General features: G+C 43.0%; 1 protein-coding gene across 1 annotated transcript; it reads right to left on the bottom strand.

Moving 5' to 3' along the window:
- Positions 1 to 219: 219 nt before the first annotated feature.
- On the bottom strand, positions 220 to 13,720 carry TMPRSS5 (transmembrane serine protease 5). Its single transcript, XM_044666327.1, has 13 exons — positions 13,609 to 13,720; positions 12,612 to 12,717; positions 11,012 to 11,119; positions 10,441 to 10,536; positions 9,629 to 9,764; positions 9,129 to 9,242; positions 6,109 to 6,152; positions 5,132 to 5,294; positions 3,271 to 3,449; positions 2,502 to 2,597; positions 1,971 to 2,113; positions 1,430 to 1,583; positions 220 to 554 (listed from the first exon to the last, which is right to left on the bottom strand). The coding sequence occupies exons 1-13, from the start codon at positions 13,627 to 13,629 to the stop codon at positions 484 to 486; spliced, it is 1,431 nt and encodes a 476-aa protein (XP_044522262.1). The 5' UTR covers positions 13,630 to 13,720; the 3' UTR covers positions 220 to 483.
- Between the last annotated feature and the right edge of the window lie 12,507 nt (positions 13,721 to 26,227).

Raw genomic sequence — 26,227 nt, forward strand, 5'->3', positions numbered from 1 at the left:
CAGTGATCCAAAGTAATTTATTTGAAGTCACATAAATCATGGTATAGAAAGGACTAGAACTCAGCTGTCCTGGTCTTCAGCCCACAACACACAACTACCCTGGTGGTAATCTATCTCCTAAAGACAAAGGCATACACACACACACACACACACACACACACACACACACACACACACAGATTTCAGGATAGTAGGAAGACTAGAATCATTTTTATTTTTTAGGAAAACACTGGCTCGCTTACAGTTGCCCATGCTCTTTTTCTCTTCTATGGCCTCTTGAATCCTTACTTCAAATCTTCAGAGACTAACTCACCCAGAGACATTCATCACCCTCCCCACCCCCACCTTCTAGAAGTTCTCTTCAAGAAACCAGAAATCCAGGTTAGAAGTTCCAGTAGGGATGTTTCTTTGATGCAAAGGCCCCAGACTACTATGGGCAGTCTCGTCCACTGCGGGCTTTGTCTGAGAGGAGGGTGGCCACCGTCAAGCCTGGGGTGTCCAAAGACTGCTGCTTTCACCCACTGCTGCTGTTGTACCTGTTGAGGACTCCCCACCTTCCCCCAGCCCCCCACCATCAAGATGCAATGAAAAGGAGTCACAGTTCCCAATAATATCTGTTTTCCTTCTTTGATTTCACCCTCCCTCTGACTCAAAATAATTATCATAAGAAGAAATTCTATGGGAGAGGGGAGAGAATCTTAAGAGTTATGAGATCTAGGGTCAAATCTTATATTGAGCTCCTACTGGTCGCCTGCCATAAGTAAGTCACTTAACTTCTTTAAGATCTAGTCCCTACCCTACACTACAGTCACAGGAGGAGTTCCCCATACTGATTACATATTAGGTATAGTTGTAGTAGTAGTAGTAGTAGTAGTAGTAGTAGTAGTAGTAGGTAGTGGTGGTGGTAGTGGTGGTGGTGGTAGTGATACTCTTACTACTACCACTACAATTACCAGTAGTAGTAATAGTAGAAGTGGTAGTGGTAGTAGTAGCAGCAGTAGCAATAATAATTTATATTATTTGGGCTATCACCAACATTTCATTTTATGTCCCCAATCATCCCATGAGATAGGCAACAAAAGTGTTATCAGCCCCATTTTATGGATGAAGAAATTGGGGCTCAGAGAATGGTGCCGTGTGATCAGTCTCATAGTTAATAGTGACCTCACTCCTGGCCCATCTCCTCTCCCTTGTGTTCAGGGAAGGGGAGAGGGGAGTGGAGAAGGAAGAATGCCACAGAGACACAAGTTTCATTTTTTTTAAGTTCGTGGAATTCAATTCTAGACACATCACACACCCCCTCGCCACCTCCCCCCCAGTCAGGGATGTCTTTTCTGGTGCCCTCCCCAACTCCCCACAGAAAATGGGCACATGGGCAAAGTTCCAAGGCTCCTGAAGTCCGTCCCCTCCCCCCTGATCCTTCACTCACCTCCAATTTGATCATGAATCCAGTCCAAGTGCGAAGCCACCTTGGTATAGACTCCTGGCTTGCGGTGCTTCCCACAATCCCAGCCCCAGCTCACTATCCCCACCAAGCGCCACATTCCTTGGTCCAGACACACCAAGGGCCCTCCACTGTCTCCCTTAAAGACCCGGGGACAGAAACAGAAGGGAGAATTGGTTGGCTCTTCTCAGGAGAAGGATGCCCCTTATGGCCACAGCCACGAGTCCTATAGCTACCCCGTTTCCCCTTCAGGGAGCATCCCTTCATGACAGCCAACCCCCACTTCCCCCAAATCTCCTACAGGGCAGCCTCCCATTTACGGGTCCCTTCAGAGGGCTAGTGTTGATCGTGATTTCTTATAAATCACCTTTGCTCAGGGCTACTTGAATTCATTTTACCTGCCCCTTTATGAAAACGCCTCAACTCCCCTCTCCAACCCCTGTCCCAGGGTGCGCAGAGCTCTGGCCCCGGTCTGGGACTCCCCCCTTTCTGTCCCACCAACCCAGATCTCCTTCCCCTCCAGCACCTGGCATGCGTCGGCGTGTCCATCCAGGTAGCCAGCACAGAGCATCTGGGGAGTGATGATGCCTTTGTACATGCAGGAGCTGTTACAGAGCTGGGGGCTGATCAGAGGCACCAAGACGTTCTGGAGGGTGTCTGCAGCAAGTGCTGGAGGAGGCAGAGCATGGGAGGACAATGAGAACAGAGATACAGAGGCAAAAACTGAGGCCACAGACTTGTCAGAAGGGAAGCCGAGGGTAGGTCACCATGACTGTCTGGGCCTTCTGTGAATGGCCTGTTATAAAGCCACAGACAGAAGAGGAAGGAATAAGGAAGTGATCAAGGATTATCTTTCCAACATGAGTCTAGCTCAAAGGATGCCAGGTGAGGAGATCTGGCCCAAGAGGCCACCAAGAAAAGGAGATGTGGGCTACAATGGCATGGTTACAGGGTATGAATGTTTCCCAGCCAATCTCTCACGGCGGGGCAGGGGTTTCCTCCCCATTGCTTCTTGTCTGCTATCTCCCACCCTCCCTTTCTGGACCTCACTACTCACCTTGTGCACCTGTGGAGCCCCAGCCTGACACCCAGCATTTGGAGCCCTGTGGGAAGTCCTGCTGAATTTCTGGCAGACACACAGCCCCCACCGTGTCTGTAGAAAAAGTACAGAGCCCTAGCTTTCTACATTGGCCTTTGTTAACGCACTCCTATCCCTGGGGCCTGAAGTCCACAGCACGGACCATCTGGCAAACCTGGTCTCTATTCCTTATGCTGAAGGCACCATCCCCATATATTTTCCTGACGGGATGCTATTTCTTATTTCTCCCAAAGTCTTTTGACTACCAGAGTAAAGCCAGGGGAGGAGGGAAGAGAGAGGAGAAGGCTGAGAATGGAAGTCACCGCTGGGGCTGGGTGATTTGCTCCCTGCTCCCCACAGGGATTTCCTGGGAGCCACAGAGAAGGGGTGTAACTGAAGAAGCTAATGCAGAGATCAGACAAGTAAGTCTTCTAGCTCCCTGGGCTAAGGAGCTCTGTTTTAGGGTGATAAATCCACTCCATCTCTTCCAGTCCCCCAAATCAGAGCACTGATGTTGGAGCTAGTCCTACACTGAAAATAGCCAGAGCTATTGAAGCAAGAAATAAGGGCTCACTCACATGTTAAAAAACCTTCTATTCCAGCCCTCGTTCATTACGTTAACAGGGGAAGTTGTCCCAACCTAGTAAAAAAATGGCTGCACCCCCAACCCAGATAGAACATCTCTCTCCAAAGGCAAACGTCTCCCCACCTCATTTAGAGGGCCAATGCCCATTAGACCATGCCTTACGAGAAAAGTTCAGTGGGGTCTGGAGTTTCAGAAGAGCAATGTCATAGTCTTGTCTTTGCCTGCCAGTTCTAAAGTGGGGGTGCAAGATGACCTTTTCCACCATGACCCCCTTGTGCGGTACGATGTCCTGGTGGCTCACAATCCCCACAAAGACCTTCCAGCTGGACATCTGGGACAAACTGCAATTGGACAATGAAATAATGTTAAGCCCTGAGCGCAGGGCACAGTGGGGCAGAATGACCATGATGCTGGACCAGAGGGCATGAATGGGTCCTCAAGGCAATAACACAGTAGATAGGAAGAAGGCTCCTCTGGGTAAAGGCGAAGCTCTCTACATGTGTGCAGCTCCACAAGCACAAGAAGCATCAGAACCTTGGCCTAGAGCTGGAAGGGACCTCTGAGATGGCGTCTAGCCCAACCCCCATTTTACACATGAAACACAACCAGGGATGTTAGAGAACTAGGTCACAGGCAGTAGGCAGGCATAGGAAGCAGGATCATAACTTAAGTCTTTGGACTCCAGAGTCTGTGGATCCCCCCCTCACCCCAGACTAGTCCACACTAATAGAACGCTGAATAAGCATCTACTAAATATCTTATGGTTGTCTGATGAGTTAGATTCCAAAAGTATTAGAGAACTCCCAGGCCCTCAATTTGTTACTACATTGTCCTTATAGTCATCCTCATCATCATCAACCAAAAATGTATTTCATCCTCAAAGAAGCACTGTAGTATTAGAGAAAGAAGAGTCAGAAAGCCTGGGTCCAAATTCTGGTTCTGGATTCAAATTTTGACTCTGCCAATCAGAAACTGGACAACCTCTCTGAGGCAATCTCTCAGCCTCTCTGAGTCTTGACTCCTCATCTGCAAAACATAGATGAGGATGTTCCATCTACCTCACAAGACTGTTGGGAAGAGAATAAAGGAGAAAATGGATGTGAAATGGTAAAATTATAAAGAATGATATAAAAGGGAAGGGATTTAAATAAGAGTCAGTTCCAAGTATAGCTCAGACACTACCTCCTTTCCTGACTTCTCAGTTATTAGCAATTCTTGATCTCACTCTCTCTTCTTTCTCTGTCTCTGTCTCCCTCCCTCTTCCTCTGTCTGTCTCTGTCTCTGCCTTTTCCCCCCTTCTCACTCTCTCCCTCTCTCTGACTCCTTCCAACCTTCTTACTCACTCGGTCTTCTCCTTCCTTCTCACTTTTCCCATCTCTGATTTCCTCCCTTTGTCTTCCTCCCTCCTCATTCTCTTTCTCTCTCTCTGTCTCTGACTTCCTCTTCACTCTCCCTCTCTCTCTTTCTCTCCCATCTGTCTCTCCTCTCCTTCTTTCTCCTGATAAAAATTCTTTTGTATATAATCTGCATTTATTTACTATAGGCTTGTCCAATCCCCTCCCTATAGCAGAGTGTTGGCTCTTTGAGGATAGGGATGGTTTAGTTTGGTTTTTCCCCTGAGCCAAGCAGTGACTAGGATTTTGTAGGTGTATTTAAAAAATGTATTTTGAATTAAATTGATGATGGTTATCATTAGCCTTCTTGAGAGTAGGAATTATTTCATTCTTTGTATTTGCATGGTCAGTTCCCAGAACTATGCCAGACACATACTTAATAAACACTTGCTGAAAAAATCATCATCAGTCTAAGCATACTAAAAATTGCATGGGGCCCAGTTCTAGGTACAACACAAAACAGAACTATGTAAACATCTACTCTATCCGCTAAACGTTTACCATCAGTTTCACACATATCTATATAGGACATAAAGACAGAGAAGCATGGCGTCCATCTACTTCCATGTGCTCAGGCTTTAAAAGCTCATTAAGGTGGAGGGGTGGGGAAGCCTCTGAAGGAGACATACCTGGACATACAGTGAGCTGCAGTCACCACCCATCTTGGGGCCAGCACAGAGCCTCCACAGGAGTACTGGGGACCATGGAACAGGCTGACCTGCCAGGGCCAGCGCCCAAGGACAGCAGGAGCCCCACCAATAATTCGGAAAGTCAGGTGCTGAAATCCACACTCTGGCCATAGTTGGTGGGAGTGGAGAAAGAGGAAGAGAGAGGCAAAGGTTGGTGTCAGTACTGTCACTGAGCTCCTTGGAGAAGATGGCCTAGGCCTATGGGATAATGGAGTGGGCATGGCCAACTCTTAATTATTCTGAGAGTGCTGGTCTCCAGGGAAATGGAAAAGCCTCTTCGTCCCCATCTACCATGTCCAAACTTAGCTTCCCTTTCTGGGCTACCATATTTCTTCCCGGCCACATCTCACCCCTTTTCTCACTTCTCCCATGGATTATTGAATCTAGGAACAGAATCAACAGATAATGGAAAATTGGTCACAAATCAAACAGGATCTTTTTTTGAGGAATCAAGAGTCGTGAGAGCCTGGTGCATAAGGTGACAGAAATAGTCACCAAATATATACAGAAGTAAAACATGATTATCTCACCAATAAACAGTTGACACCCATATATTTTATACCTTCCACAAATGATGGAAAAGGAGTTTTCCCACTGCCTAACCTAGGGCTCTGTACACAGCAGGGATTAATAAATATTTGGTGACTTCTATATGTTAAAGGGTTTAAACTACCCCCTAATCCCCAGCTGGGCCACTAAGTGTAGAGAGGGGTCCTGCCAGGGCCATCAATTTTCACTTCCTAAGGTTAGGATTCTGGTATGCTTGTCCTATCCCCTCCCCACAGTAACATGTAGGCTCCTTGAGGATAGGAATGGTTTAGTTTGGTTTTAGTTTTCCTCAGCTCCAATAAGTGACTGGCATATTGTAGGTACCTTAAAAACTTAATTTGAGTTGAGGGGCCTGAAATGTAACTCACCTGAGCATTTAAGGGCAATGACCTGGCCCAAGGCACAGCTGCTCCTATAAAGCAGTGGGGTGAGAAGAGGAAGCATTAATGTTGGAGCCTCTTGCTCCTTCCCCAAGGCTTGGGGCACCTCTATCTCATAGCTACCACTTAGGGAATGTGGGCCCTGTCTAAACACATTTCCCTCCTCAGAGAAAGGCATCTGAATGGTCACACTCCTTCAATTCAGTATTTCCTTTTTTTTTTTTTTTAAACCTTTACCTTCCATCTTAGAATCAATACTATGTATTGGTTCCAAGGCAGAAAAGTAGTAAGGGCTAGGCACTGGGGGTTAAGTGACTTGCCCAGGGTCAACAAGTGCCTGAAGCCAGATCTGAACACAGGACTTCCTGTCTCCAAGTTCTGGCTCTCAATCCACTGAGTTACCAAGCTGTCCTGCCAATTCAGTCTTCATGACTTATGCAAAATTCACTACTGGAGCAAGGGCAGACTTAAGCTTGAACTATTTTTAAAGCAACTAGATGGTATAGTGAATGGAGTGCTGGAATTGGAGTCAGGAGTTTTTCCGGGTGAAGGCAAAATGATGACTTAGTAGCAGCAAAAGCTGAATCTGCTCTGAGTATCTTTCCAAACCAATCTTTAAAAAGCACCTCAAAACAACAGGAGTCAAAAACCAACAGCAAGATAGAATAAGAGGGCTCTCCAACTGAAGACAATTTGCAAAGTAGGCGAGAGAGAGAGAGAGAGAGAGAGAGAGAGAGAGAGAGAGAGAGAGAGAGAGAGAGAGAGAGAGAGAGAGAGTTAGTTGGTTTTCATGGGATAAGGAGGAACCAGAAGCAAAACTGCACATAGAGGAGAGCTAACTGACCTCCACCCCAACCCTGCCACACCAGGTTCCACGACTGGATAAAGGCCAACTTAGGGATCCTAGTACACAGGATACACCAACAAAAGAACACTCCAGACCTACCCTTTGAAGTCCCTGGCCCTGGCACCAGCCCACAGTGAGGCCCAGAAGTCCATAGAACTGGGTCCTTTCAAGTCTACACTACTATCGTGAAGACCTAGCCCCAAGACAAAATAGCTCACAGTGCAAAGCCCAGCAAGCCAACAGCAGAGGAGACAGAATCATCAACTTCCAGAAATCCCAGGCCCTTAAAGGCAAAAAAATGGCTGGGAAAGTGAGAAAATTGCAAAAGAAACTCCTAACCCTAGGAAGTTTCTATGGCAACAAAGAACAGAGCACAGAATCAACAGGGGACAGTGAGATCCAAGCAGCCGCATACAAAACTTCAAAGAAAAATGGAAATTGGTCTGAAGTGCTGGAAGAACTCAAAAAGGAATTCAAAACTCAAATGAGACAGCTCAAAGAAAAATGAGATAAAGAAATGAAAGTAATAGAAAAAGAAAATATCAGCTTAAAAAGCAAAATTGGTCAACTAGAAAAAACAAGCACAAAAATCAAATGAAGAAAAAAATAACATGAAAAGTAGAATGGACTGAATGGAAAAAGAGAATCAAAAGGTCATGGAAGAAATTCAGTTTTTAAAAAATTAGAACTGGACAAATAGAAACTAATGACTTCACAAGACATCGAGAAACAATAAAACAAAATCAAAAGAATGAAAAATGGAAAAAAGATCTGAACTTGAATCCTGTCTCAGACACTTATTAACTGTATGGCCTTCAGCAAGTCACTTAGCTTCTATGTGACTCAGTTTGTCCATTTGTAAAATGAGGGAATTAGAATCTCAATAGCCTCTAAGGTTATATCTAAGGCTCTGAATCTATGACCCCACAGGTCTATTTACAGTTTGTTGTTATTGTTTAATCATTTTCAGCTGTATACAATTCCTCATGATCCCAATTTGGATTTTCTCAGCAAAGATCCTGGAGTATTTTGCCATTTCCTTCTTTGGTTCATTTTACAGATGAGGAAACTGGGGCCAAAAGGGTTAAGTGACTTGCTCAGGTTCACACAGCAAGAATCTGAAGCTAGATTTAAACTCAAGGAAGATGAGTCTGCCTTTCTTCAGGCCCAGAGCTCTATCAATCACAACATCTAGCTGCCCCTATTAATAGTTTAGTCATGTTCTTAAGAGATACGGTGCTCCACTACAGGCACATCACAGGTCCAAAAGACTCCCTGAGAAAACTATACTCTCCCAATCTTTACCCCAGTTGAGCTGAGCCTCATCCACTGCTTGAGTATCACTTTCATTAGTCTCTGACCAACCCTGAAATAATCTCTTCCTTCTCCTCCTCCATAGTCTGCCTGAGCCCCTGCCTCCATTTGTACCTGCTTTCACTAAACTCAAATGTTTCTCATCTCCACCCCTTAAAAAAATAGGAAGGCATTCCCTGTTTTTTTTACATACTGAGGTATCTCTCAACACACACATTCTTTCACTCCTCCCTCTCCTATAGATCTGTGGAGGAGAAAGAATCTGGGAGAGAAAGATGTGGGGACAGGCACAAGAAATGTAGATATTCCACTTACTCACAGATAGTAGGGTTCCTGCACTGGCCCTTGCCAACATCTAGTTTTTGGGAGAAAACCTTTCAGGCCTAGGCATTTTTTTCTCCTCTGGGCAGTCCACCGATCATGACCAGGATTGGGGGATTTATTTCTTTCTTGACACTTAACAGAATCCTTTGCAATTTCTGATCAGGAAAAAACTCTCTGCCTCATCCCTAGATGCCCCTCGTGGTCTGGCACCATTCCCTCCCCCTTGCAGAAAAAGAACAATTTTGTTTTGTTTTTTTTTAAACCCTTAACTTCTGTGTATTGACTCATAGGTGGAAGAGTGGTAAGGGTGGGCAACTGGGGGTCAAGTGACTTGCCCAAGGTCACACAGCTGGGAAGTGTCTGAGGCCGGCTTTGAACCTAGGACCTCCTGTCTCTAGGTCTGACTCTCAATCCACTGAGCTACCCAGCTGCCTCTAGAAAAAGAAGGATTTTTGCCTAATATATCTAGGAGAAATGGGAAAGATCACTTCTGCTGATCTCATCCCAAATTCAGCTCCCCTACCTGGGCTTCCACATCTCCTCCAGGCGACCCCCCAATCTGGGAAAAAGCTGAACATACTTCTGGGAATTGCTGACCTTGATATCAGTCAAGTTCACTACTTTATGATGAGAGAATCTTGACAAAAAGAAAAAAAAAGTAGCCATAGTATGAAAATAAGAAATGGGTTTAAATTTCAGCAGACGTAATATGGGTTACATAAAAAGTAGACATTTCTAACTGGGAAGCACTGAAATGGATGGCTGAGTGAGGAAAGAAATAGATTTTTCCTCTCTTGAAGTCTTTTTGTTGTCATTGTTGAAAAATTTAGCCCAAAAGTCTGGGCTAAACTGGGTCCTAAAGGCAAGAGAAGAGCCTAGATGACTTCAGCATTGGGAATTGTCTCTGCGAATAATGGAAATGTGGACCAAATAGAGGAATCTCCCCACCTTTTTTCCCCTCCTCTCTCTCTTCCTCCCCTCTAGTTCCCCACCCCTCCCTCACTCCCACTCCCACCAAGCTACCTGAGATGTCCAAGGTGTCTACAAATCTGAGTCCCTAGCGCAGGACTCCAGCCCTCCTGGCATACCAGAAGCCAGCCTGGCTGGGCTCCCACTTGGACTTCCAGTAAGAAGTTTCTGGTATTTATTCTGAAAGATACTGAAACCACAGCATGAAAAACCACAAGGACCCCTGTGCCCACCAGCTCTCAGAAGGCAGGAAAGCCCAGAATCTCTGGAACCCAACAGGGTACCCTAGGAGTCTGGGCAATTTTGGGGTTTATTAGGTTTGGGAAGAAAGGCCTGGGTACAGATATCTGGGTTATTCTGGACAGGAACAGATAGAAGCATTTTCCAAAGAGAAGGTGAAATGCACAAATTAGAGAAAATCCAGATCCCTATGTCCAGATCCTTGCTCCAGTTTGGGCTAAATATTCCACCTATCTCTAAGGGGAGCCCCATTTCTTTCTACAAGAAAGGAGGCTGCCTGGAGTTCAAGTTTCCAAGACTGCCTAGCCCTCTAATTCTCATCCTGGCCCCAGGTCCCATCTGAAGACAAGCTGCAGGGGCAGGCTGGACGGCCCCAGAGGACAATGAGTCAGGTCAGAGAGGGCTAAAAGCCAAAGTCTGTCCATCAAACGACAGGCCCCACTCCTCAACTTTGCCTCCCTCCCAGCGAGGGCCCTGGCTCTCCATCAGTCCTTGGCATCAGGCCTGTGACCAATTAAAGCAGACATTGCAGAGAAACATGACCCAGAATTCTCTGGACACAGCCAGAACCCTGAATGTGAAGGGGGGATTTCCTATCAGCACAGGCTGGGGAAGAGGTCACCCACCTGACTTGAAGGCTGTCGGGATGGGAGGTTTTTCTGTGCAGTCCATGGTTTTTTGTTGTTTGAGCTTTGCCAAGGAATATGCCTTGAAAAGTAGGACTAAAAAAGAGGGGAGTCAGGAAGGCCAGGAATGGAGAGCAGATTGGGAGAGGAAATTTGTTCCAGTGGGGCCCAATGACAGCCACTGTGGGGAACCAGAGAATTCTTTTTTTTAACCCTTACTTATAACTTAGAATCAATATTTGTATATTGAGTCCAAAGCAGAAGGGCAGTGAGGGCTGGGTGATGGGGGTTAAGTGACTTGCCCAGGGTCACACAGCTAAGAAGTGTCTGAGGGCAGATGTGAACCCAGGACCTCCCATATCTAGGTCTGGCTCTCCATCCACTGGGTCACCTAGCAACCCCAACTTTCCATTTCAAACCTCCACCCATCTCAGGAACCTATTCCTTTGCCCCTATCAACAGTCTTCCCAATGGGTCAGTAAGGGATGTTTTAAGCCTGGGAAAACATGCAACAGGCTATATAGCTCAGTGTTCTTGGCCCCAGGATCCTACTAATCCCCATATCACTGACCTAGAAGCCAGATCCCAGCACCTATCCCAGCCATCAGCACAGTGAACATGATCAAGGCATACCCACGCCTTCCCCAAGTTGGAAGAGCCCAGCAACCATCAGGGAAGCCTGTAAAGAAGAACATAGAAAAGCTGGGATCCCAGGACTCTGACAGCCCAATCATGCTCCATCCCCAGATTCTTCCTGCCCACTCCGCCTCTCTTCTCTCCATCTCCTCTCTTTCGGTGATTTCATTCCTCCCAGGGGTTCCGGGGTCCTCTATATGCAGATTAACTAGCTACCTGGCCCTCATCTCTCTCCCAAGTTTCAGGCTCACGTCATCCAGCCCACCTGGATGTCCCAGAGGACTCTCGAACCCAACATATCCAAAACAGAAGTCACAAACCCACCTCTCTTTCTACCTTTCCTATATCTGTTGAGGTCACCACCTCCTTTCAAATACTCAACTTTGAAGTCTCCCTTGGCTGTTCTCGTACTGCCAGGCCCAGACAATCAGAAGACAAGTGGTGTGAATCCTGCTTTTACATATCTCATATCTGTTCTCTGCTCTCTGCTCATAGAGCTCCCATCCAAGTTCAAGCCCTCATCACCTCCCCCCCTAAACTGTGGCAATAGCCTCTAACAGAACTTCCTGACTCCAGTTTTCTCACTAGTCAATCCATTCTTCTCATAGGTGCCAAATTGATATCCTTTTTTTTTTTTAAACCCTTACCTTCCAACTTAGAATCAATACTCTGTATTGGTTCCAAGGCAGAAGAGTGGTAAGGGATAGGCAATGGGAATTACGTGACTTGCCCAGGGTCACACAGCTAGGAAGTGTCTGAGACCAGATTTGAATCTAGAACCTCCCATCTCTGGACCTGAGCCTCTATGAGCCACCCAGCTGTCCCCCTCAAATTGACATTCTCAAAGCATAGATTGATCACGTCACTCCAACACTGGAGAATTGTCAGTGTCTCACCATTAGGTTTAGGATAAAATACAGATATTTCTGTTTGGCATTTAAAGCCCTTCACAATCTGACTCTGCAGAGCCATTCTTTCTGACGTAATTTCACACTATTCTCTCTTATGTAACCTATCACAACCAAAATCAGCCTATTTGTGTCTGTGCCTAAAGACTCCACTTCCAACTCTTGGAACTTCAAAATTGCCTAGTATTTACTTTGTACATACGTTGTATATTCAGCTTTTTGCGTGTATACATGCTATTTTTTTATTAGAATGTAAGTTTCTTGAGGACAGAGGCTATTTTATTTATTGACTCTGCATCACCAGCACCTAAGATGGAGAGTTCTATAACATAAACATGTAATGCTTGCTTAATTGAATAGAAGTGCTTAGTAAGCTTTAAAAGATCATAGAAATACCTCATTATGGAGTAAGAGGGGAGAGAGAAAACCCAAAGATCTGAATAACCCCCAGATTATTCTCATCCAATAGCTGTTGGGTCAGGCAAGGATAGCTCACACACTACAGAGGCCTATCACCCTCCTCACCCCAAGGCCTCCTTCCCTGTTTATGAGAGGCTCCTCAAGAACATGACACTTTCCACCAGTGATATCCTTCAATTTCCCACAATCCTCTCATCCCATCCTCACCAAATTCTTCTGCATTCTCAATTATCTGTGGCCCATTTTCAGGCTGCTTTCCAAGGATTTCTTCCTTTGAACTGGCTTCCTCTTCAGGATGCTCTTCCAAATCACTCTGGTCACAGATTCAGGTTTGAGGAAGAAAAATCATTGAGAGATACACAGAATTCCCTCCCTCCATTATCAGTCTCAGACTCTTATCTTGACATTTTGGGCAGCCTGGTGAAGTCTATATATACTGACCCCTTCTCAGAATATTATTTTCCAATTCATAAAATATAGATTGTAAAAGAAATCAATTATATTAATAATAACTAATTATAATACCATAGTGATATCTACATGTAACCTATAACACAAATGTATTACAAATATATAACAAGTATGATGTTAATCATAATAGCTAGTAAATAACACTTTAAGGATTTCAAATTTACAAATATTTCATTGTTCTTCACAGCAACCCCACAAGAGAAGTACTATAATTAACCCCATTTTACAGATGAGAAAACTGTGACAGAGGTTAAGTGAATTACATAACTAGCATCAGAGGCTAGATTTGAATTCAGGTCTTTGTGAATCCAGGTCCAATGTTCTATGTTGCTACCTCAGATATAACTCTTGAAATATAATGATCAAAATATTTTAAAAACAGGTCCAGGGCGCACACGCCCCAGTTAAGAACCCCAGGGAGTCTCAAAAGCCCCCCAAAGTATGCCCCTAAATCCTGGGATTGTTTGGCAATTCTTTTTCTTCCCGTCTGCTTCAGCACAGCTGCTGCTGCAAGCACTTTCCGCTACCCCAGAACCCCAGCCCCACTATACCCCTCACTCCTCGAACAGGTGGCTCAGCCTCCTGGTATCTGGGAAACGCGCTGTCCATGCATCGTCCAACCCCTTAACTGACCCCGTCCTCGGCCCTGGCGTTTGTTCATCCCCTCACCCGTCCTCTAAAGCTTCCTCTCTCCCGGGTTAACTGTCCCTCCTGCCCCTCCTGCCCCTCCTACCTTCGCTGATCCTCTGTCCATGTCTTCTGCCTTTATCCTCTGCACTTACAAACATGGCCAGGCCCCCCCGGAACAAGAGCCTTCCCTTCCTTTCTTTCTCTTTCTAGCAAGGCACAACTAAAGTTCTGGGGGGGGTTCCCTCCATTGTAAACTCGAAGTGCCAGTTTCCTCGAACCACCCCAGGAGCCCACGCCCACTCCTCTCCTCAGAGGAGACTTTGAGGGAGGGGGAGGAGCCGACTCCTGGGCGGGGAGAGGCTCAGGGCGTGTCAGTCATCCTTCCTCTGCCAATGAGCTCAGAGCTGAGGGCCGGCGTTTCCCGGCTGGGCGAGCGGGAACTTTGGGAAAAACCGAAAGCGGGCCGAGACTCTAGAACAGGAAGAGAAAGCAGTCTGTACCTGCCCATTAGAGGGAACCCACGCCAAGGGAGATCAGCTTCAGGTCTGGGACAGGTTCGGCCCCTGCCTTCAAGTAAACATAGAGGAGTTCAGCTTCACCTGAGGAGAGAACCAGAGGGTCCCAAAGATGCTCAGAGATTCAGTCAGAGAGGCAGAGACAGGGAGACAGAGACACACAGAGGCAGAGAGTCACAGAGAGACAGACAGAAGGAGACAGACAAAGGCAGCAAGAGTGAGAGATCTAGACAGGCAGTGAGATAGAGACAGACAGAAACAGAGAGACAGACACAGACACACACAGAGAGTACCAGACAGAGAGACAGAGAGAGAGAGGCAGTGAGAGTGAGAGATACAGACAGGCAGACAGAGAGACAAGAGACAAAGCCAAATAGACAAAGAGAGAAATGGATCTGGCCCTACAGCATCTAGGTGGCACAATAGATAAGATCCCAAGTCTAGAATCAGGAGGACTCATTTACCTGAGCTCAAAGCTGGTCTCAGACTAGCTATGAGACTCTGGGCAAGTCACTTAACCCTGTTGGCCTCAGTTCTTCATCTGTAAAATGAGCTGAAGAAGGAAAAGGCAAAGGACAGTATCTATGCCAAAAAAAAACTGCAAATGGGGTCACAAAGAGTTAGACACAGCTCAACAATAACTTCCCTTTTGTGATTACCTTTTCTGCTATATGACTTTTTTATCAATATTTTGGATAGAAGTATAGATAACTAGCTGATCACATCTACAGATGATCCAAATCCAGGAGGGATGATAGTCAGGATCAAAAAAAAAAAGGTTTTTTTGACAGACGAGAAAATTGGGCTAAATCAAACAAGACGAAATATAATAGGGACATATATAAATCTTATGCTTGAGTTCAAGAAATGGATTTCATAAGTATGAAATGGGAAAGGCATGGTTGAAGTGCAATTTGTCTGAAAAAGCTACTGGTCAAGCAGCTCAGTTTCAGTCAACAGTGGGATATGGCAGGCAACCATGAATTTGGGATACATTAAGAGAGGCATAACTTCTTGGAATAAGGATGTGATAAGGATTATACTCTGCCAAGCTCAGAGAAAGATATGGTTATCATATTGCTTTGCCTTCTCAGTGGATGGGAGGAGGAGCTGGAAGGAGGGAGAGAATTTGGATGTTCGGTTCCGTCATATCTGGCTCTTCATAACCCCATTTGGGGTTTTCTTGGCAGAGACTGGAATGGTTTGCCTTTTCCTTCTCCAGCTCATTTGACAGATGAGGAAACTGAGGCAAACAGGATGAGGTCTCTTGCCCAGGGTCATATTGCTGGTAAGTATCTGAGGCTGGATTTGAACTCCAGAAGATGTCTTTCTGACTCCAAACACAGCACTCTACCCACTCTACCACCTGGCTGCCCAAGGAATAGATACAGCATACTTAAGTATATGTAATGCTTGGCACAGAAATAAAAAAAGTAATAAAGTAGTACATAATGAAGCTATATACCCATTGTTTCTTCCAGACTCAGGTAGGTCTGAGACGAGGGAATTCCAACATAGAACCTAGGCCAACCCAACCTAGCAGTCCTAGGAAAAACAGTCAGTGGTATGCTAGCAACTAACTACCCAGGAAAAAAAATTATATATAACTCACTTTTAAGTTTAATCTACATTATTAACATTTTCTCCATCTGTTTCTTAACTCTAAAAAATCAACAAAACAATAAATCAAGTCTTGATTTGTAACGATTGCCATTTCAAGGCATAAATGCTCTCACAATAAAAATTTAACAATAAACTCTCTCAAACTGGTACAATCTGACTCTGGAACACTCCTGTACAGTTCAAGCTGGTACAATCTGACTCTGGAACACTCCTGTACAGTTCAATTTGCCTAAGTCTATTTCTTCACCTACTACATACAACTCCTAGTTGCTCCTCTTGAAATTGGGCAACAATGTATAGATGATACAACACAGTTCCCAACTGATGGTCCACTCATGCCAGAAAGGATGGTCATTAGATGAAGATCTAAATACTCTGGATCTGAGGCTTAGACCCTCAGGACTGGGTATGAATTGAAGAATCTATAGCCAATGCCTTTCCATTTAGAGTTCTCCACTGACAGTGATTTCCAACTGTTTCTTACTTATATGGGTAAGGGGCGTGAACTCAAAGACTATTCCCTAAGGAGAGCTTATTGCCATCCTACCCAAGAGTCTCTCTGTCATCTTGAGGTCTTTGAATCTAGTTTCCAATAGCCAACAGATATGACATATACCCTCTCCATCTGAGTCCTAGACTTTGTCTGTGGCACCTTTGCCTTGACTGTTTCATCTTGACATTTCTATTTAACATTCTCTCAACTAACTCCTACTAAACAGCCAAGGTCCCATCACTCCTCAGGGAATAAGGGATCAAAGATCAAGAGGAGATTTAATATATTCAATGACTAGTTTGGTAGTCGTCTACTTTCTAGTTTCTCTCAATCTGCATCATGCCAAATACACATGGAAAAACCTTAGATAAAACAAAGAGATTCCGATTTTCTTACATCAGATTTCTCCTTTCCTTTTTTCCTTTGAAGGGATCAAGGAACTCAGGAGAGTTGTGGGGCAAAAGTACAAAGCCCCTTCCCTTTGCTTTAATGCTTTAAAGTGCTATGATCCAAGGACCTGGGGGCAACACCATGAGGACCACTGGCCTCTAAAACATATCTCTGCTCCATGACCTTTCTTGTGCCTCACTCTAGTCACAAGTTGCTAAAGACTGTCCAAGCTAGTTATCTTGAGTACAAGAGAGGTTACTTCACAACAAGAATGAGAATTGAGTCTACAGTATAGAGATTTAGAGGGAGCTGACAGCACTTCTACTCCTCCAACAATTAGAAATAACTAAGTTTATCTCTCAGTAAAAAATATACTCAAGTGGGTGTGTAATCTCAACAATCTGGATATCTTCTCCAATTGTGCTGATCAAATCCATCCATGCCTGTCCATCCTGTGAATCTTGATCATGTCTTCTTATAAGTTCAACCTAGGAGGACCACCTAAAGACTGTAGAGGTCTTCCTTACTTTCTCTTGATATTCAAAAGAGAGTAGTGGACCTTTCCAGCCATCTCCCTGTCCAACCTATCTCCCCTTCCTATAATATCTTTCCCTAATGTTATCTTATATTCCTATTCTTCCTGGTTCCTCATTGGTTATCTCTGGCAGGTTGTGCACACCCATGAGGACCTCTGTTGTCCCAGAGGAGACACTAATTTTCAGTTATTCAAAGACCACTGTATTATTATTATATTATATTAATACATATTATATATAGTATTATACTCACTCAACAAACTCCAGTAGAATATTGGCATTTAAAATATGTACCTTGGTTTCCAAGAAAACCATTGTTTCCTGAAATTAGCAAGAATAATTGGTTAAAATTGGAAGATAGAACATGATGACTTCCTTACCCTAGTCACATCCCAGATGAACTTCTCCACAACCTGGCCTATTCTCTCCTCAACAAAAAGGAACCCCACCCCAGGGTCTTTGGGTCTCTCCCTTCCACGAGATGGTGTTCCAATGTTTCTCCTCCCATAGATTCTAGCATGCTGAGGTCCAATATCCCCAGAGTCTCTCTTGAAGAGGTTCCACCCCTCATTGAAGCTGTCTTTAAAAATGGATTTGGGGCTGCCTTTTGTGGCTTTTTGATAACAACAACAATTTTAAAAAGCAGCTAAATTTTGTACAGACTTTAAGTTTTACAAAGAACTTTACATACCTTTCCTCAATTCATTTCTATTCCATCACCCAAACAAAGGTTGTGCTGTTTTTCCACAGTCCAGCACACCTGGGATTGCAAGGGGACAATGTATCATTACCCTTGAGAAAGATGAACTCCAGGTAAAGAGGATAAAAGGAAGCAGTGGGTATGGGGAGAATCCAGTAGTGAAAAACTAGAGACAAGTAGGTCACAATCTTCATAGGCAATGAATTCCCCATCCCACTTTGCTACCATATCCCTACTGACATAATTTCTCTAAACAATGAATCCCTTTATCCCCATCAATTCCCTCCCTGTATAACATAACATACTGATTCAGCCACACTTCCTAGCCCCAGCCCCAGCCCCAGCCCCCAACCATAACCTTTCCTTATCTCCTTCAATTATCAGGGTACCCTCAAGACAATTCTGAGGGATTTATGGAAAATATCTCTACCCACATTCAGAGGAAGAACTATAGGAGCGGAAACGCAGAAGAAAAACAACTGCTTGAACACATGGGTTGAGGCGAACATGATTGGGGATGTAGACTCGAAACAACCACACCAATGTAACTATCAATAATATGGAAATAGGTCTTAATAAATGACACATGTTAAAACCAGTGGAAATGAGAGTTAGCTATTGGGGGGGAGGGGTTGAGGGGATGAAGGGGAAAATAAAAACATGAATCATGGAACCATGGAAAATTTTTCTAAAAAATAAAAAAATTATAATAAAAAAATTATCAGGGTTCCCTGCAACTGGGATTAAAGACAAGGGACACCCACACCAGCCTTCCTCACCAGTGAAGGAACCCTTTGACACTCAGCTTTGTCTGAGACTCTTAGTGGGGATGATTTTTCTCACAGAAGAGCTGAGCAATCTTAAGTCAAATAAACTGGTAGTGATAATGAGTAAAAATTGGGAAAATGAGGTTGAAACATGATATATCCAATTAACTTATTCCAAGCTCATTACTGTATAAAAATAACCCAAAGTGCATATTACCATTTCACTCTCTTTTGAATGAAGAGAAATGGGTAAAAATAACCCCAAGTTTATGTTTAATGAAAAAAAAAGTATTCTCTCTCAATGTGGCAATCAACTCTTTAATCACTTAAATTCTAATTTATAAATGTTCTGTAATCTGAGTACTAGATAGGAGAAGAAATCATCTAAGCCTGGGCAGGCCCCATTTTATTTATCAAATGTTTTTCCAAGGAGTTTAGAATCCATGGGATTTATTTGTAATAGTTTCATTGTTGGCAGTTATCTCACTCCCCTATATTATAGATATTCATGTCTTTCTGCATCCCCCTTCTCCCACTAAATAGTAAATTCCTATGGATAGGGTCTATATGCCTACATTTGTATCCCCAGGGCCTGCCACAGTACACTCTCTGCTTGGAATGATTGGTTGTTGTTCTCCATACTCAAACAGAACCAAAATGACATCACTACATTGGGGTCAATGTATAGGATGTTTGACCATGGCTCAAGGGTCTACCATAGATCACACACGAATAGCCTCATGAACATTTGGAGATGGAGTTGTCTCTAAACTTGAACATCAAGTTTCTTTTAAGCCATTGCAATTCTGCTTTACTTATAGTACACAGCCCCTTCTTTGATATGGGCACACCATGCTGGGCTGTCCTGTGCCAGTGTCTTCTATGTTTCATAATCAATCCCAAAGTTCTTCCTAGAGACCTTGAGAGTGTTCTCATATCACTTCCTCTGACTTCTGTGTGAGCCCTTGCCTCCTGTGAGTTCTCCATAAAATATTCTTTTAGGCAAACATACATTTAGCATTCAAACAAAGTGGCCAGTCCATTAGAGTTGATGTTCATTGACAGGCCAAAATTAGCATGAATGGCAGAGAATAATCCATACTCTGCTGCATCTCAATCTCAAAGGCTGCACTGAGTGCACAATCATATGAGAACAGAAAATCCATGCACCAACACTCTCTCCACTTTAGTCTTGGTTTATAGCCTTTTCAAGTTAATTTATCATCAGTGCTGACCTTGATGCTTTTTTCATCCTCATTTAAGTCATCTGACAACATTGCTGAAAATATCATGCTAAAAAGCATGGGAACAGGCACGCAGCCCTGCTTTACTCCACTGGTGACTGAGAAAGCATGAGAGCCTTGTCCACTATCTAAAACCCAAGCAAGCATGTTGTCATGGAGCCAGCATACAATACTGATGAATTTCTCCAGGCAACCAAATTTTGCCATGCTCTTCCCTTAATTAAAAAAAATGTGGGAGCTGAAGGTTATGATGGCAGCAGAGTAAAAAGCAGCTGCTTAACCTCTCCTAACCCACACATACAGGACTCCTCAAGAGGACATAAAAACAAATCCAGACGAACGAAGGGACCCCACAACAGGGCGCAGCATTGAAGGTACGTGGGATCAGGGCATTTCCATGCTATAAGGGAGTGAAACAGCTCTCACTAAAAAGCGAGCTGAGCAACACCCTCACACACACACACCACCTACAGTGCCAGAGCCAGCACACAAGAGTTGGAGCAGGTTTGGGGCATTCATTGGGTTCTTGGCAGCTTACCAGGGCCTGCTCCTGTGAGCAGCAAGACTTAAGACCCCAAAAGGCTAAAGAACCAGACTTTGAACACAGACTTTGAGCTCAGGTGCGGACACAGGCATGGACTCAGGCACAGACTAATGCATGGGCACGGACCCTGAGCCCAGGTGCAGACCTTGGGTGGGGACCCAGTGCAGAGAGGTGCATGACTGTGGAAGCAGCACCCTGAGGCTATTAAAGGAGCTTCAGGCAGAGGAACAAGCAAGGGGACCACCAGGAGGCTTGACCCTGAGAACAACTAGACCTGAGACCTCAGGAGCCTAAAGAGTGCAGACAGACCTGGGCGTGAGGATAAAGCTGAGAGGACACCTGGCTAACAATGGCAAGCCAGACACAAGAACCCCAGAAGAGAAAGATCAAGAAGAAATCTTTAACCCTCGACAACTTTTACACAGAAAAAAATCCAAACAACAGAGCAAACAGCAGAGGATAACAAACAAGTAATCATATCCAAGCCTTCCCAAAAGAATGACAATTGGTCACAAGCTCTTGAAGAGTTCAAATCTAAGATCATGAGAAATATAGAAGAGATTTAGCAAGAGAAGTGGGAAATAGCTCAAAATGAAATTAACAGGTTAAAAGACAGAAACTCCCAACTGGAGAAAGATGCCCCCAAATCAAAAGAATTGATAAGCAAATTGGAGACCAAAATCAAACAGCTGGAAAATGGGATAGACCAAATCGAAAAGGAAAATCAAAAAGTTATAGCAGAAAACCAGTCTCTAAAGACAAGAATTGGGCAAGTAGAAGCCAATGATCTCTCAAGACAGCAAGAACAAATAAAGCAAAGTCAAAAGACTGATAAAATAGAAGGAAACATGAAATATCTCAATGACAAATTGACAAATCAAGAAAACAGGTCTAAAAGAGACAATTTGAAAAGAAATTGGTCTTCCTTCTGAAGAAGCAGAAATTAATAAGAATTTGGACTCCATACTAAAAGAAATTATTCAGCAAAACTGTCTTGAAGTTCTACAAAAAGAGGGCACTATAGACATTGAAAGGATCCATAGATCAACCTCTACACTAAACCCTGAAAAGACAACCCCCAGGAATATAATAGCCAAATTCAAGAGCTTCCAAGTAAAAGAAAAAAATTTTACAAGAAGCCAGAAAGAGACAATTCAGATATCAAGGAGTACCAATCAGGATCACAGAGGATATGGCAGCCTCCACACTAAAAGACCGCAAGGCTTGGAATATGATATTCAGAAAGGCAAGAGAACTGGGTCTACAACCAAGGATCACCTACCCATCAAAACTGACTATATACTTCCAGGGGAAAGTATGGGCATTCAACAAGATAGAAGATTTCCAAGTATTTGCACAGAAAAGACCAGGACTAAATGGAAAGTTTGATATCCAACCATAAAAACAAAGAGAAATATGAAAAGGTAAACAAGAAATAGAGGGGAAAGAAAGAAAACTCTTATGTTTAAATTTGCCTCTTTAAGGGCTTTAATAAGATCAAATTATTTGTTTTCCTATATGGAGAAATGTTAGGTATAATCTTCAAAAACTGTATTCACTATTATAGTAATTAGAAGAATTATTAACAGGGAGAAGTTGGAGTACTAAATGGTCTAAGATGATAAGGGGGTGGGGTGGGGAAGGGGGTGTGAATAGTAGATTGCACCAAGAGAAACTTGAATGAATAAGAAGAATAGGATATTCTATACCACACAAAGCGGGCATGGAAAGGGAAGGGGATAAATACTACTATAAGAAGAAGAGGAAGAGAGCATTAAGAGGTAATATTTAAACCTTACTCTCAGCAGAATTAACCCTGAGAGGGAAGAGTAGCTATATCCATTGGGATATAGAATTTTATCTAACCCTACTGAGCAGGGGAGTGGGGAGGTCAAAAAAGGAAAAGGAGGAGAGGAGGGAGGGAATTCATTAGGCCTTAAAAAATAAAAATAGGGGAATAATAAGGGAGGTGGTGGAAAGGGAAGTAAATCAAGGGAGGGGAAAAGGGGGACTGGTCTAAAACAAACCACTGGTTGAAAAAGGAAATAGCATAAGAAGAAGGGGTGGAACTAGGAAAGGATACCAAAATGTTAGCAAATGCACAACTGATAATTATAACTCTGAATGTGAATGGGATGAACTTCCCCATAAAACAGAAGGAAATAGCAGAATGGATTAGAAACCAAAATCCTACCATATGTTGTCTACAAGAAACACATATGAGGTGGGTGGACATACACGGGTTTAAGGTCTAGGGCTGGAGCAAAATCTTTTGGGCTTCAAATGACAAAAAGAAGGCAGGAGTAGCCATCATGATTTCTGACAAAACCAAAGTAAAAATAGATATGATTAAAAGAGTGGGTGGAGAAAATTGCTTATAAGCCCCTGTTGGTGGCGAGCTTCAGTCCACCAAACAGCATATAGGGTAGTAAGCTAATCAACTCTTTACGTCTTTCCTACATTTCCCTCTCTTTATTAGCACTACTTTGATATAAATGTAAAGCTCCTAGCAGCCTCATAATTTAATTTAAATGATTATAGTAACAATCTTTATATTGTGTCCCTAACAAGTGATCATCCAACCTTCATTTGAAGTCTTTCATTAGGAACTCATCACCTCCCAAAGAAACTCACACTTTGGGATAAAACTCTAATCATTGGGAAGGTGTTGTTGTTTTTTTCCATTCATCAAGCCTAAATCTTCCTTTGTACAATTTACTCATTAATCCTAATTCTTCCCTCTGGAGCCAAAAGTGATCTGACAAGGGGAGAGTTCAGAAGGATTCATCTCTTGTTCTATACTGTGTGCCTCTTAATTAGCATGGGACCTGGCATTTAATAAATACTTTTTCATTCATTCATTCATTCATTTACTATAGTCCAATATTATATTAGTATTTTGGCTGCCATGTCAAATCATTGGCTCATATAGTTTGCAGTCTACTAACTCCACCTCCTTCCCCAATCTTTGATCAATCAATCCAAGTATTTATTAAGCACTTTTTAGGTGCCAGATACTGGACTGAGTGCTAAGGATATGAGTACAAATCCCTAATGGAAAAAGAGTGTTCATTCTAATGGGTAGTAGGAAGGAATTATAATAAGGATAAATAGATATTTAGGTATACAGCATAAATATAAAGTGAATAAATACAAATTATACAAAAAAGTTAAATACAAGGTAGTTTGGGAGGGAAGATACCAGCATTTGGAGTATCTCAATGGTTTCATGCTGAAGATGTTGCCTGAGCTATATCTTGAGCAAAAGTACTCTGTCACCAGCCAGGACTCTCTTATCTTGTGCTTCTGATGTTTGTTGAGGGGTTTTTTTCACCTAGCTATTTCCTATTAACTTTTCATCTTAATTGAGTTAGACTATCATTATAACATATTGAAACCTTTTTAGATTCTGTCTGTGTTATCCAACATGTTACCTATCCCTCTCAAACCTAAAACTTTGATAATTTATACTTTTAACTTAGTCATTGATGAATTTGTTTAAAAAATACAGAACCAAGGGCAAGTCCCTGGGGGTACTCCACTAAAGACTTCCTTCCAAGATAACTGTCCCATGACAGCTCTTTTGTAACAACGAATCAACTAGGTCCAAATTGACCTAATTACTGTCTCTTATCACAGATGTCTCTTTACCTTGACCACAGGATGGCTTGAGAAATCTTTCTCCAATGGTTTGTTGAAATCTAGAATGATTGTGCCTATAATGCTCTTCTGATCTTAGAACTTTGTCAAAAACAGTGCTTTGCTCTTTTTAAAAATTATTTTAAATAGTTGTTTTGGTTTTTAATACTACATTCACTTCACCTTAACACCAGTTCCCTTGGCCCCTTCCAACAATAAAAAACAATTAGACAAAGTCAATATGACAACTGTGGTATGACCTATTCTTATTTTTAACATCCATTTTTTTGAATTCTGAATTTTGTCTATCCCTTCAGTCCCTCCCCAACTCGCTGAGAAGGCAAGCATTATACATGCAGTCATGCAAAACATATTTCCATATTAGCCATGTTGCAAGAATAAAATTAAATTAAAAGTAAGAAAAATAAAGTGAAAAAATGCTTCAATTTGCATTCAGAGTTCCTGAATTCTCTCTGGAGGTAGGTAGCATTTTTTCATCCTAAGTACTTTGGAACTGTGGTGCATTATTGTATTGATCAGAGTAGCTAAGTCTTTCACAGCTGATTATTGTTATGATATTGCTATTACCATGTACAGTATTCTAGTATGGTCTATTTTTGACGAAGTTATGCCAGATCTTAGAAATCACTATTTCTAAATGCTACCTTTTTATAAAATGTCTATTCCAGAATCTTGCCAGGTGTTGAAGTCAAGGTTATCGGTCCCTGGCTTGCAAATCCTACCCTCTTTTCTGCCTTCAAATTTGGGACATTTGCCCTGGAGTTTATCTAACTCACTCCATTAACTGCTGTTGTTGCTAGTCTGACTGTTCATGACCTCTTTTGGGTTTTCTTCGCAAAGATAATGGACTGGTTTGCCATTTCCTTCTCCAACTCATTTTTACACATGAGAAACTGAGGCAAACAGAGTTAAGTGACCCACCCCAGGGTCACATAGCTAGTTTTGGATTTGAATTCAAGTCTTCCTAACTCCAGGACTGACACTCTATCTGCTCCATCACCTACCTGTCCCAACCCATTGTTACAAATGAGGAAAATGAGGCTCAGAGTAGTTCAATACAGTAAGAACAATGGTTTGCCCATAGCTATTCTTGACAGCTTCTCCTGGGTTTAATTTATTCTTCTTTTTTATTGATCTTTTTATGTTCTTGATCATTTTATTACTTTTCTTCTCCTTCTTTGGTATATTTTTTAATGTGGCCAAGAAGTTAACAAGTGGGAGGAGGGTAGAAGAAGTGGATTGGTGTGGCCAGAACTTTCTCAGGTCCTCAGAGAAGCCATATTTGCTCCCTGAACAATCTCAGATTGTCCCAGTTTTGGACAATAGTGGCTAAGAGATGACACTAGGGGAGTAGGAAAGCCCTCTTCCCTGAAAGAGGAATGAAATCTCTTTACCTTGGTCTTTGGAAGAAGGCTGCAATTGCTCACAAGAGATGGTTTTGTGGAGGGACTCCAGTGCTAAAGAAGCCTCAGGGAGCTCTATGACAGCCCAACACTGGAGTATCAAGGGGGTTGCAGTCATGAGGAAAGGCAGCCCACCTCTTCCAAAAAGGCAAGAGAAACCCTAGGAGAAGGGGTGGCAATTCATCTTGCTCAATATTTGGAGTCAGCTTGAAAGAAACATTGTGGATGATCTAGTCAAGAATGTCATGGATCCCTTTGGCAGTATGGATTTCTTAAGATACTGTTTTTAAATGCAATACGCTCTATATATTGCAATACGCAATCTGCTCTAGTCAAACCACGTCCTTTTAAAGAGAAAGGAACTGAGGCCCGAGAATAGGATTTGGCCAAAGTCATGTAACTAGTTGGTGACCAACCTGAGACTAAGTCTTAGATCCCAGATCTCTTGACTTCCCCACCAGGACTCTTTCCACTATACTACAATTTGACATGAGTTACTTTATGCAAATACTCTTTTCCTGCTTGATAAAACTCTAATTTATCTTAAAGTCATTTAAACTTGCAAAAATCTCTACTGCACTTGGCAGTGGGAATAATTCACCACATCGTGGGTCAATAGTGTCATCTTTGTACATAAAGGTCATTTTTCATCTGCTTTAATTAAGACACAGAGGAGTTGGGGAAATATCAATCTTTCTGATGATTAAAATAACTCTTTAGAAACATCTGCTTTTGGTCTGCAACATCAAGAGAACTGGTTAAATCAATGTCTCGTGTGGGCAGAGTGGTAAGACAATTCTGAGATAATTTTCCTTTCCCCTTGTCCAATAAAATTTCTCCCATCCTC

Source organism: Gracilinanus agilis, chromosome 3 (assembly GCF_016433145.1).
Source record: "Gracilinanus agilis isolate LMUSP501 chromosome 3, AgileGrace, whole genome shotgun sequence".
Lineage (NCBI taxonomy): Eukaryota > Metazoa > Chordata > Mammalia > Didelphimorphia > Didelphidae > Gracilinanus > Gracilinanus agilis.